This window comes from Oncorhynchus mykiss, unplaced genomic scaffold (assembly GCF_057628025.1).
Source record: "Oncorhynchus mykiss isolate SJ-2025 unplaced genomic scaffold, ASM5762802v1 scaffold93, whole genome shotgun sequence".
In the NCBI taxonomy this organism is placed as follows: Eukaryota; Metazoa; Chordata; class Actinopteri; order Salmoniformes; family Salmonidae; genus Oncorhynchus; species Oncorhynchus mykiss.
The window spans coordinates 2,743,371-2,755,741 of NW_028322092.1; the positions used below are offsets into that span (position 1 = coordinate 2,743,371).

General features: G+C 48.8%; 1 protein-coding gene across 1 annotated transcript in view; it reads left to right on the forward strand.

Moving 5' to 3' along the window:
* Positions 1–12,371, forward strand: part of LOC110513475 (intermembrane lipid transfer protein VPS13B) — a gene marked incomplete at its 3' end in the record, with an annotated part of 690,119 nt that overhangs the window by 595,869 nt on the left and 81,879 nt on the right. The window contains 4 exon segments of the mRNA XM_090228566.1: positions 7,650–7,799; positions 7,801–7,906; positions 7,909–8,361; positions 8,931–9,068. Of these exon segments, the coding sequence (XP_090084692.1) occupies positions 7,650–7,799; positions 7,801–7,906; positions 7,909–8,361; positions 8,931–9,068 (847 nt within the window).

Genomic DNA, 12,371 nt, shown 5'->3' on the forward strand with positions numbered 1-12,371 from the left:
GTACTGTCAACACTGTTTTTAGTCAGCCCTGTCAACACTGTTTTTAGTCAGTCCTGTCAACACTGTTTTTATTCACTACTGTCAACACTGTTTTTATTCAGTACTATCAACACTGTTTTTACTCAGTACTGTCAACACTGTTTTTACTCAGTACTGTCAACACTGTTTTTATTCACTACTGTCAACACTGTTTTTATTCACTACTGTCAACACTGTTTTTATTCAGTACTGTCAACACTGTTTTTATTCAGTACTGTCAACACTGTTTTTATTCAGTACTGTCAACACTGTTTTTATTCAGTACTGTCAACACTGTTATTATTCAGGACTGTCAACACTGTTTTTATTCAGTACTGTCAACACTGTTTTTATTCAGTACTGTCAACACTGTTTTTATTCACTACTGTCAACACTGTTTTTATTCAGGACTGTCAACACTGTTTTTATTCACTACTGTCAACACTGTTTTTATTCACTACTGTCAACACTGTTATTATTCAGGACTGTCAACACTGTTTTTATTCAGTACTGTCAACACTGTTTTTATTCACTACTGTCAACACTGTTTTTATTCACTACTGTCAACACTGTTTTTATTCAGTACTGTCAACACTGTTTTTATTCAGTACTGTCAACACTGTTTTTATTCAGTACTGTCAACACTGTTTTTATTCACTACTGTCAACACTGTTTTTATTCAGGACTGTCAACACTGTTTTTATTCACTACTGTCAACACTGTTTTTATTCACTACTGTCAACACTGTTATTATTCAGGACTGTCAACACTGTTTTTATTCAGTACTGTCAACACTGTTTTTATTCACTACTGTCAACACTGTTTTTATTCACTACTGTCAACACTGTTTTTATTCAGTACTGTCAACACTGTTTTTATTCAGTACTGTCAACACTGTTTTTATTCAGTACTGTCAACACTGTTTTTATTCACTACTGTCAACACTGTTTTTATTCACTACTGTCAACACTGTTTTTATTCACTACTGTCAACACTGTTTTTATTCACTACTGTCAACACTGTTTTTAGTCAGTCCTGTCAACACTGTTTTTATTCAGTACTGTCAACACTGTTTTTATTCAGTACTGTCAACACTGTTTTTATTCACTACTGTCAACACTGTTTTTAGTCAGCCCTGTCAACACTGTTATTATTCAGTCCTGTCAACACTGTTTTTATTCACTACTGTCAACACTGTTTTTATTCAGTAACAAAGCGTTTTAATACTTATTACCTCAAGACATTTGCAGCTTTTCATTTGTAATTCATTCCTAAAATGTTTTCTAAAAACATAATTCCACTTTGACATTATAGCCAGTGGCACAAAATCTCAATGGAATCCATTTTAAATTCAGGCTGTAAGACAACAAAATGTGGAACAAGTCCAGAGGTTTTTGAAGAGTCTCTGAAGGCTCTGAATATACACATAGAAACAGAGAAATAGAACAGACCTCCCCATTCAAGTCATTCATGGATCAATTTTATTTCTATACCTTGGCCTGGTCACTTTACTTCCTGGTATGTTCCTCGGTTCGGGATCGTAACTATAGCAACCTTGATGTGTTCACAAGGGAGAGAAGTAACTGTCTAGGAGACAGAGTGAAGCAGACAGTACTATGGGTGTTGTGACAGAGTGAAGCAGACAGTACTATGGGTGGTGTGAAACTGTCTAGGAGACAGAGTGAAGCAGACAGTACTATGGGTGGTGTGTAACTGTCTAGGAGACAGAGTGAAGCAGACAGTACTATGGGTGGTGGGACAGAGTGAAGCAGGCAGTACTATGGGTGGTGTGACAGAGTGAAGCAGGCAGTACTATGGGTGGTGTGACAGCGTGAAGCAGGCAGTACTATGGGTGGTGTGACAGAGTGAAGCAGGCAGTACTATGCGTGGTGTGACAGAGTGAAGCAGGCAGTACTATGGGTGGTGTGACAGAGTGAAGCAGGCAGTACTATGGGTGGTGTGACAGAGTGAAGCAGGCAGTACTATGGGTGGTGTGACAGAGTGAAGCAGGCAGTACTATGGGTGGTGTGACAGATTGAAGCAGACAGTACTATGGGTGGTGTGACAGAGTGAAGCAGGCAGTACTATGGGTGGTGTGACAGAGTGAAGCAGGCAGTACTATGGGTGGTGTGACAGATTGAAGCAGACAGTACTATGGGTGGTGTGACAGAGTGAAGCAGGCAGTACTATGGGTGGTGTGACAGATTGAAGCAGACAGTACTATGGGTGGTGTGACAGAGTGAAGCAGGCAGTACTGTGGGTGGTGTGACAGAGTGAAGCAGGCAGTACTATGGGTGGTGTGACAGATTGAAGCAGACAGTACTATGGGTGGTGTGACAGAGTGAAGCAGGCAGTACTATGGGTGGTGTGACAGAGTGAAGCAGGCAGTACTATGGGTGGTGTGACAGAGTGAAGCAGGCAGTACTATGGGTGGTGTGTGACTGTCTAGGAGACAGAGTGAAGCAGGCAGTACTATGGGTGGTGTGACAGAGTGAAGCAGGCAGTACTATGGGTGGTGTGACAGCGTGAAGCAGGCAGTACTATGGGTGGTGTGACAGAGTGAAGCAGGCAGTTCTATGCGTGGTGTGACAGAGTGAAGCAGGCAGTACTATGGGTGGTGTGACAGAGTGAAGCAGGCAGTACTATGGGTGGTGTGACAGAGTGAAGCAGGCAGTACTATGGGTGGTGTGACAGATTGAAGCAGACAGTACTATGGGTGGTGTGACAGAGTGAAGCAGGCAGTACTGTGGTTGGTGTGACAGAGTGAAGCAGGCAGTACTATGGGTGGTGTGACAGATTGAAGCAGACAGTACTATGGGTGGTGTGACAGAGTGAAGCAGGCAGTACTATGGGTGGTGTGACAGAGTGAAGCAGGCAGTACTATGGGTGGTTTCTGACAGAGTGAAGCAGGCAGTACTGTGGGTGGTTTCTGACTGTCTGCGTTCAAGTCTTCTTTTGTTATGTTTCCCTCCATTTTTTATATCTTGCCGTCTAACTTTGTTAGCTGATTCCTTTGTTAGCTGATTCCATTGTTAGATTATTCCTTTTTTAGATGATTCCTTTGTTAGCTGATTCCATTGTTTGCTGATTCCTTTTTTAGATGATTCCTTTGTTAAATGATTCCTTTGTCAGCTGATTCCTTTGTTAGCTGATTCCTTTGTTAGATGATTCCTTTGTTAGCTGATTCCTTTGTTTGCTGATTCCTTTGTTAGCTGATTCCTTTTTTAGATCATTCCTTTGTCAGCTGATTCCTTTGTTAGCTGATTCCTTTGTTTGCTGATTCCTTTGTTAGCTGATTCCTTTGTTTGCTGATTCCTTTGTTAGCTGATTCCTGAAGTACTTAAGTGAAGTTGATTTGTTTCCAGGAAAAGGCTTTCTTGTAATACGAGTCAGTCTATAACCTCTATGTGCATCTATCTATATTTAGAGAAAGTAGTAGTTTAGGAAGTGGTCTCTTGTCTGGATTGGTGAGGAGCAGAGTAGATTGGGTTGTGAACCCTGTTACTCTGAGGGGGAGGGTGAGAGAAATAGTGGGGGGAGGGAGAGAGATAGTGGAGGGAGAGAGGGAGAGAGAGGGAGGGAGAGGGAGGGAGAGGGAGGGGGAGGGGGGGAGAGAGAGAGAGAGAGAGAGAGAGAGAGGGAGAGAGAGAGGGGGGAGGGAGAGAGAGCAGGGGGGTGAGAGAGAGAGAGAGGGAGTGAGGGGGAGAGAGAGGGGGGGAGAGAAGGGGGGAGGGAGAGAGAGAGAGAGGGAGAGAGAGAGAGGGGGCGTGAGGGAGGGAGGGGGAGAGAGAGGGAGGGGGAGGGAGGGAGAGGGAGGGGGAGGGGGGGAGAGAGAGAGAGAGAGAGAGAGGGAGAGAGAGAGGGGGGAGGGAGAGAGAGCAGGGGGGTGAGAGAGAGAGAGAGGGAGTGAGGGGGAGAGAGAGGGGGGGAGAGAAGGGGGGAGGGAGAGAGAGAGAGAGGGAGAGAGAGAGAGGGGGCGTGAGGGAGGGAGGGGGGAGAGAGAGGGAGGGAGAGAGAGGGGGGGTGAGGGAGGGAGGGAGAGAGAGAGAGAGGGGGGGGATCAGTGGTTTTTCTCCTCTGTTCCTCCCGGCTGCTCTACTTATTTGTCCTCTTCCGTTCCCGACGAGGAGCTGGATGTTGTGGATGTTTGCGTTCTCCAGATACCTTCACCCTTTCCAAGTTCCCCCCGACACAATACACACGGAGCAGATTGTCTAGTGGTCCTTACTACCTCTATTGAAATGCCTGGAAAATGTTACGTTTCTGCAGAAAACACAGACAGAGAGCACATCCTCTCCTCATTAGTTGGAGAGGAGAGAGGGAAGGGAGGGAGAGAGGGGGGAGAGGGAAGGGAGGGAGAGAGGTTTTGGCACAGGGGACTGTATTAGAAGCCCTTGAACCCTGTGTTTTATAAGGATCTTGTTTTTTGGCCTTTGATGACACTGTTTAGGATATATGTCATAAATCAGGCGTTGTGTTTAAAGCTGTGTCACTGGGTTCGCTGTATGACTAGAGGACTGAAACACCATCTCCTGTTCTGACGTAATATACTGTACATTTAACTCTCGGGAAGGAGGAACACTGGATGTAGTGGGAGAGACAGAGACAGCTGAGAGAACAGGAGGAGGAGAGAGAGAGAGAGAGGGAGGGAGAGGGGGAGGGAGGGAGAGGGGGAGGGAAGGAGAGGGAGGGGAGAGCGAGAGAGAGAGGGAGCAGAGAGAACAGGCTGAGAGAGAGAGGAAGAGAGGGGAGGGGGAGGGAGGAAGAGACTGAAATATTGCTGAGAGAACAGGCTGAGGAGAGAGGGAGGGTAGACAGACAAAGAAAGAGCGAGGGAAAGGGGGGGGGGGGTAATAGGAACCATGTGCAGGTTGGTCAGATGGGGAAGGGAGACGAGGTGGGACAGTTGATTCTTTATGGATTAATCCTCATGTTCACGTACTGGGAACTCTCTACCAATATCATTACCTAGCATCAGATAGGGAACTCTCTACCAATATCATTAACTAGCATCAGATAGGGAACTCTCTACCAATATCATTACCTAGCATCAGATAGGGAACTCTCTACCAATATCATTAACTAGCATCAGATAGGGAACTCTCTACCAACATCATTACCTAGCATCAGATAGGGAGATGTGAGGGAGACCATGTTATGAAACCTGGCAGTATAGTCATGTCACACCTGAAAGACTTGAAGCGAGTGATTTGTACCAAACCTGGTCTCTATGTGGGTGTTGAGTACAGCTTCCTGGTCTCTTTATGTGCATTGAGTACAGCTTCCTGGTCTCTACGTGTACGTTGAGTACAGCTTCCTGGTCTCTACGTGTACGTTGAGTACAGCTTCCTGGTCTCTTTATGTGCATTGAGTACAGCTTCCTGGTCTCTACGTGTACGTTGAGTACAGCTTCCTGGTCTCTACGTGTACGTTGAGTACAGCTTCCTGGTCTCTTTATGTGCATTGAGTACAGCTTCCTGGTCTCTACGTGTACGTTGAGTACAGCTTCCTGGTCTCTTTATGTGCATTGAGTACAGCTTCCTGGTCTCTACGTGGGCGTTGAGTACAGCTTCCTGGTCTCTACGTGGGTGTTGAGTACAGCTTCCTGGTCTCTTCGTGGGCGTTGCGTACAGCTTCCTGGTCTCTTCGTGGGCGTTGCGTACAGCTTCCTGGTGTCTTCGTGTATGTTGAGTACAGCTTCCTGGTGTCTTCGTGTATGTTGAGTACAGCTTCCTGGTGTCTTCGTGTACGTTGAGTACAGCTTCCTGGTCTCTTCGTGTACGTTGAGTACAGCTTCCTGGTCTCTTTGTGGGCGTCGTGACACTGTAGTGGCTGAAGCAGGTCTACCAGTTGTCCCTGATAGATGATTTTGTCGGTAACATTCATCTGTCTTTCTTTGTGTCTCCTGGGAACCAAAGCCCACTTCCTGACCATGTGACTGATTTGGTAAAGATGTCCTGTCTGGATGATGTGTATTAAAGCCAAGACATAGAAGCTCGGGACTTATTCTCATTGGTTTTCGGTCATCTGTCATGGCAGCCGTCTCCACTTCTATCCCCACAGAGAGTTTAATATTGCTTAACGAAGAGCCTCTCCGTTTGGTCAGATCGGTTCTGTGATGTCACGGCACTGCTTAACGATGTAGAAAACATGTTTTTGTGTTATAAACTATTTATTAAATCCACTTTCATTGTTATTGAATTGTCATGTTAATGTCTTCATCAGATCCCTGTTGACTGTCCTCTGTATTTCAACTGTCTGTCTGTCTGTCTGTCTGTCTGTCTGTCTGTCTGTCTGTCTGTCTGTCTGTCTGTCTGTCTGTCTGTGTGTCTCTGTCTGTCTGTCTGTCTGTCTGTCTGTCTGTCTGTCTGTCTGTCTGTCTGTCTGTCTGTCTGTCTGTCTGTGTGTCTCTGTCTGTCTGTCTGTCTGTCTGCCTGCCTGCCTGTCTGTCTACCTGAGTAGGTATATCTTCTCCAGTGAGTCTGTCTGTCTGTCTGTCTGTCTGTCTGTCTGTCTGTCTGTCTGTCTGTCAATTCAAGGGCTTTATTGGCATGGGAAACGTGTTAACATTGCCAAAGCAAGTGAGGTAGATAATATATAAAGTGAATTATATAAAGTGAAATAAATAATAAAAATTAACAGTAAACATTACACATACAGAGGTTTCAAAACAGTACAGACATTACAAATGTCATATTATATATATACACAGTGTTTTAACAATGTACAAATGGTTAAAGGACACAAGATAAAATAAATAAACATAAATATGGGTTGTATTTACAATGGTGTTTGTTCTTCACTGGTTGCCCTTTTCTCGTGGCAACAGGTCACAAATCTTGGTGCTGTGATGTCACACTGTGGAATTTCACCCAGTAGATATGAGAGTTTTTCAAAATTGGATTTGTTTTCGAATTCTTTGTGGATCTGTGTAATCTGAGGGAAATATGTGTCTCTAATATGGTCATACATTGGGCAGGAGGTTAGGAAGTGCAGCTCAGTTTCCACCTCATTTTGTGGGCAGTGTGCACATAGCCTGTCTTCTCTTGAGAGCCATGTCTGCCTACGGCGGCCTTTCTCAATAGCAAGGCTATGCTCACTGAGTCTGTACATAGTCAAAGCTTTCCTTAAGTTTGGGGTCAGTCACAGTGGACAGGTATTCTGCCGCTGTGTACTCTCTGTTTAGGGGTCAGTCACAGTGGTCAGGTATTTCTACCACTGTGTACTCTCTGTTTAGGGCCAAATAGCATTCTAGTTTGCTCAGTTGTTTTGTTAATTCTTTCCAATGTGTCAAGTAATTATCTTTTTGTTTTCTCATGATTTGGTTGGGGTCTAATTGTGCTGTTGTCCTGGGGCTCTGTAGGGTGTGTTTGTGTTTGTGAACAGAGCCCCAGGACCAGCATGCTTAGGGGACTCTTCTCCAGGTTCATCTCTCTGTAGGTGATGGCTTTGTTATGGAAGGTTTGGGAATCTCTTCCTTTTAGGTGGTTGTAGAATTTAACAGCTCTTTTCTGGATTTTGATAATTAGTGGGTATCATCCTAATTGTGATCTGCATGCATCATTTGGTGTTCTACGTTGTACACGGAGGATATTTTAGCAGAATTCTGTCTGTCTCCGTCCCCCCTCCAGGTGCATCGTGGGGAGCAGCAGTGTAGTTCCTCGGCGGGGCCTTGCGGTGTGGACTCATCGTCCAGTCGCAGCGGCGTCCAGGACAGTGGGTTCGGCAGCGACAGCGCCAGGATCCGTATCGTCCAGATGGAGCAGCAGAGTGGAGGCTCCCCACCACCGCATCGCCAGACCCTCCAGGAAGTCCACCGTCGTCAAGAACCTCTCCTTCGTCCCCTTCGACGTGTTCCTGACCGCGAGTAAACTCTCTCTCATGACCTACGCCTGCTCCACTCTAGCCAAGACCCCCCCGCCTCGCCGGAGAAGAAGGATGGAGACGGGCCGACAGGGAAGAGTGCCCTGAACCAACCAGACACCATCCCTACCTCCTCCTCCTCCCCCAACCCAGGCCCTCCTACCCTGGTCCCTCTGTCAGGCCTGACAGCAGAGGACCTCCTGAACAGTAATACCGTTCCCCAGGAGCCCCGCGGTTCCCTCCTCTCCCTGGACTCCCTGCCCGCCCCCAGCCGCTCCTCGGCCCGCCAGGCCCTGGGGGTCACCATCGTGAGGCAGCCTGGGAGGAGAGGGGCTGGAGACCGGGTCCTGGAGCCTCTACTGTACCTTCAGGTGGTCCAGCCGTCGGCCCTGCTCAGCTGTCACCACCGTAAACAGAGGATGGACGTGTCTGTGTTTGATGTGTCTCTGAGGGGAGTCTCCTCTGACTATAAGTGTCTGGGTGAGTGGAGGGAGACTTCATCTGCTGTAGATCTTGATGTGTCTCAATCATTTACAAAATTTCATCTCTCTCCCTCCCCCCTCTTCTCCCCTCCCCTCCCTCTCCTCTCCCTCCCTCCTCTCCTCCCCCCTCCTCTACTCTCCTCCCCCCTCCTCTCCTCCCTCTCCCTCCTCCCTCTCCCTCCCCTCCCCCCTCCTCCTCCCTCTCCCTCCCCTCCCCCCTCCTCTCCTCCCTCTCCCTCCCCTCCCCCTTCCTCTCCTCCCTCTCCCCCCTCCCTCCTCTCCCCTCTCCCCTCCCCTCTCCCCCCCCCCTCCCTCCTCTCCTCCTCCCTCCTCTACTCTCCTCCCCCCTCCTCTCCTCCCTCTCCCCCCTCCCTCTCCCTCCCCTCCCCCCTCCTCTCCTCCTCTCCCTCCCCCCTCCTCTCCTCCCTCTCCCTCCCCTCCCCACCTCCCTCTCCCCCCTCCTCTCCCCTCTCCCCTCCCCCTCTCCCCCCTCCTCTCCCCTCTCCCCTCCCCCTCTCCCCCCTCCTCTCCCCTCTCCCCCCCCCCCCCCCCCCCCCCCCTCTCCAGATCCAGGGAAGTCTCTCCCAGAGGTATTAGACTACAGTGTGTTGTGGGTCCAGACAGTATCAGGAGAGTCTGACAGTCAGACAGGTGTTCCCCCTCCTCTGGCCTGTCTGCAGATCAGAGACTTCCTCAGTGGACCAGGTGAGGACTCACACACTCTACACACACCCTAAACACACCCTACAGTATACCCTACAATACACACACTCCCTACAGTACACCCTACAGTACACACACTCTACAGTACACACACTCTACACACAGTCAGTCTCAGGTTCAAAGCTTCAGTTCTCAGCTCCTGTCAGGGGAGATGTTGACCGCTGGGGAATGTCTCTCTGTGGGATGTCTCTCTGAGATGTCTCTCTGGGGGATGGGATGTCTCTCTGGGATGTCTCTGTGGGATGTCTCTCTGTGGGATCTCTCTCTGGGATGTCTCTCTGTAGGATATCTCTCGGTGTGATGTCTCTCTGTGGGATGTCTCTCTGCGATGTCTCTCTGGGGGATGGGATGTCTCTCTGGGATGTCTCTCTGTGGGATGTCTCTCTGTGGGATGTCTCTCTGTGGGATGTCTCTCTGAGATGTCTCTCTGGGGGATGGGATGTCTCTCTGGGATGTCTCTCTGGGATGTCTCTCTGTGGGATGTCTCTCTGTGAGATGTCTCTCTGTGGGATGTCTCTCTGTGGGATGTCTCTCTGTGGGATGGGATGTCTCTCTGTGGGATGTCTCTCTGTGGGATGGGATGTCTCTCTGTGGGATGTCTCTCTGTGGGATGGGATGTCTCTCTGTGGGATGTCTCTCTGGGATATCTCTCTGTGGGATGTCTCTCTGTGGGATGGGATGTCTCTCTGTGGGATGTCTCTCTGTGGGATGGGATGTCTCTCTGTGGGATGTCTCTCTGTGGGATGTCTCTCTGTGGGATGGGATGTATCTCTGTGGGATGTCTCTCTGTGGGATGGGATGTCTCTCTATGTAGGATATCTCTCTCTGGGATGTCTCTCTGTAGGATATCTCTCGGTGTGATGTCTCTCTGTGGGATGGGATGTCTCTCTGTGGGATGGGATGTCTCTCTGTGGGATGTCTCTCTGTGGGATGGGATGTCTCTCTGTGGGATGTCTCTCTGTGGGATGGGATGTCTCTCTGTGGGATGTCTCTCTGGGATATCTCTCTGTGGGATGTCTCTCTGTGGGATGGGATGTCTCTCTGTGGGATGTCTCTCTGTGGGATGGGATGTCTCTCTGTGGGATGTCTCTCTGTGGGATGTCTCTCTGTGGGATGGGATGTATCTCTGTGGGATGTCTCTCTGTGGGATGGGATGTCTCTCTATGTAGGATATCTCTCTCTGGGATGTCTCTCTGTAGGATATCTCTCGGTGTGATGTCTCTCTGTGGGATGGGATGTCTCTCTGTGGGATGGGATGTCTCTCTGTGGGATGTCTCTCTGTGGGATGTCTCTCCCACACACACACACACACACACACACGAACGAGCGTACAAACCCTGTCAGTTCACATCCTGTCTGTGCTGAGCGTATTTCTGTCATGTCCTCTAACCTTGATTCATACAGCTGATTCTCAGTTGATGTTCTTGGACTTGTAACCGAAAGGTTTCTAGTTCAAATCCCCGAGCTGACAAGGTACAAATCTGTCGTTCTTCCCCTGAACAGGCAGTTAACCCACTGTTCCTAGACCAGTTAACCACTGTTCCTAGACCAGTTAACCCACTGTTCCTAGACCAGTTAACCCACTGTTCCTAGACCAGTTAACCCACTGTTCCTAGACCAGTTAACCCACTGTTCCTAGACCAGTTAACCCACTGTTCCCCGGTAGGCCGTCATTGTAAATAAGAATTTGTTCTTAAATGACTTGACTAGTTAAATAAAGTCTAAAGTAGTGCACTATATAGGGAGTAGGGCTCTGGTCTAAAGTAGTGCACTATATAGGGAATAGGGCCCTGGTCTAAAGTAGTGCACTATATAGGGAATAGGGTCCTGGTCTAAAGTAGTGCACTATATAGGGAATTGGGCCCTGGTCTAAAGTAGTGCACTATAGAGGGAATCGGGCCCTGGTCTAAAGTAGTGCACTATATAGGGAATAGGGCTCTGGTCTAAAGTAGTGCACTATATAGGGAATAGGGCCCTGGTCTAAAGTAGTGCACTATATAGGGAATAGGGTCCTGGTCTAAAGTAGTGCACTATATAGGGAATAGGGCTCTGGTCTAAAGTAGTGATCTATATAGGGAATAGGGGCCCTGGTCTAAAGTAGTGCACTATATAGGGAATTGGGCCCTGGTCTAAAGTAGTGCACTACGTAGGGAATAGGGCTCCATTGAGGACTCCCTCCAGGTAGTGTTCCCTAAGGCCGCTCTGATTTGATGCTGTTTAACGAGGTGAGCGTCCATCAGACCAGATGGAGACCACAGTCAGAGGAGAGCAGTTCCCTGTGTTTACAGCAAGCTGCCAGACATTTACTGAGAGCACACGGACCAATCACAGCTCCCCTGCCAAGGATGGAACCTGCAGAGAGGGAACACAAGTAACGTGTGTGTGTGTGTGTGTGTGTGTGTGTGTGTGTGTGTGTGTGTGTGTGTGTGTGTGTGTGTGTGTACTGGGATGTAAACGGGATGAGGTTTCAGATCTGACCCTCGCCTTGCTGTGGCCTGCTCATCACACACACACACACACACACACACACACACACAGGGGAAGGCAGCTGCAGCGAGGGAGGGTTCAAGGCTGGACCAGCCCTCTCCTCTTCAATCCCCCTCTGCCTTCTTCTTCTCTTCCTGAGGAAACAATCCCCCTCTGCCTTCTTCTTCTCTTCCTGAGGAAACAGTCCCCCTCTGCCTTCTTCTTCTCTTCCTGACAGTCTTCTGTCTGACCTGGAGGACCCAGGAAACACTCCCCCTCTGCCTTCTTCTTCTCTTCCTGAGGAAACAGTCCCCCTCTGCCTTCTTCTTCTCTTCCTGAGGAAACAGTCCCTCTCTGCCTTCTTCTTCTCTTCCTGAGGAAACAACCCCCCTCTGCCTTCTTCTTCTCTTCCTGAGGAAACAGTCCCCCTCTGCCTTCTTCTTCTCTTCCTGAGGAAACAGTCCCCCTCTGCCTTCTTCTTCTCTTCCTGAGGAAACAGTCTCCCTCCGCCTTCTTCTCTTCCTGAGGAAACAGTCCCCCTCTGCCTTCTTCTTCTCTTCCTGAGGAAACAATCCCCCTCTGCCTTCTTCTTCTCTTCCTGACAGTCTTCTGTCTGCCCTGGAGGACCCAGGAAACAGTCCTGCTCTCCGTCTTTCTGCGTCCTTCTCTTGTGTGAAAGGGTCAATGACAGGAGGTTGGAGAAGTAACAGCTACCAGTTGGAGAGAGAGGGAGAGGGGGGAGGGAGAGAGAGAGGGGGGAGGGAGGGAGAGTGGGAGGGGAACCACTAACAGTCCTCTGGTTAATGAACCACTGACAGT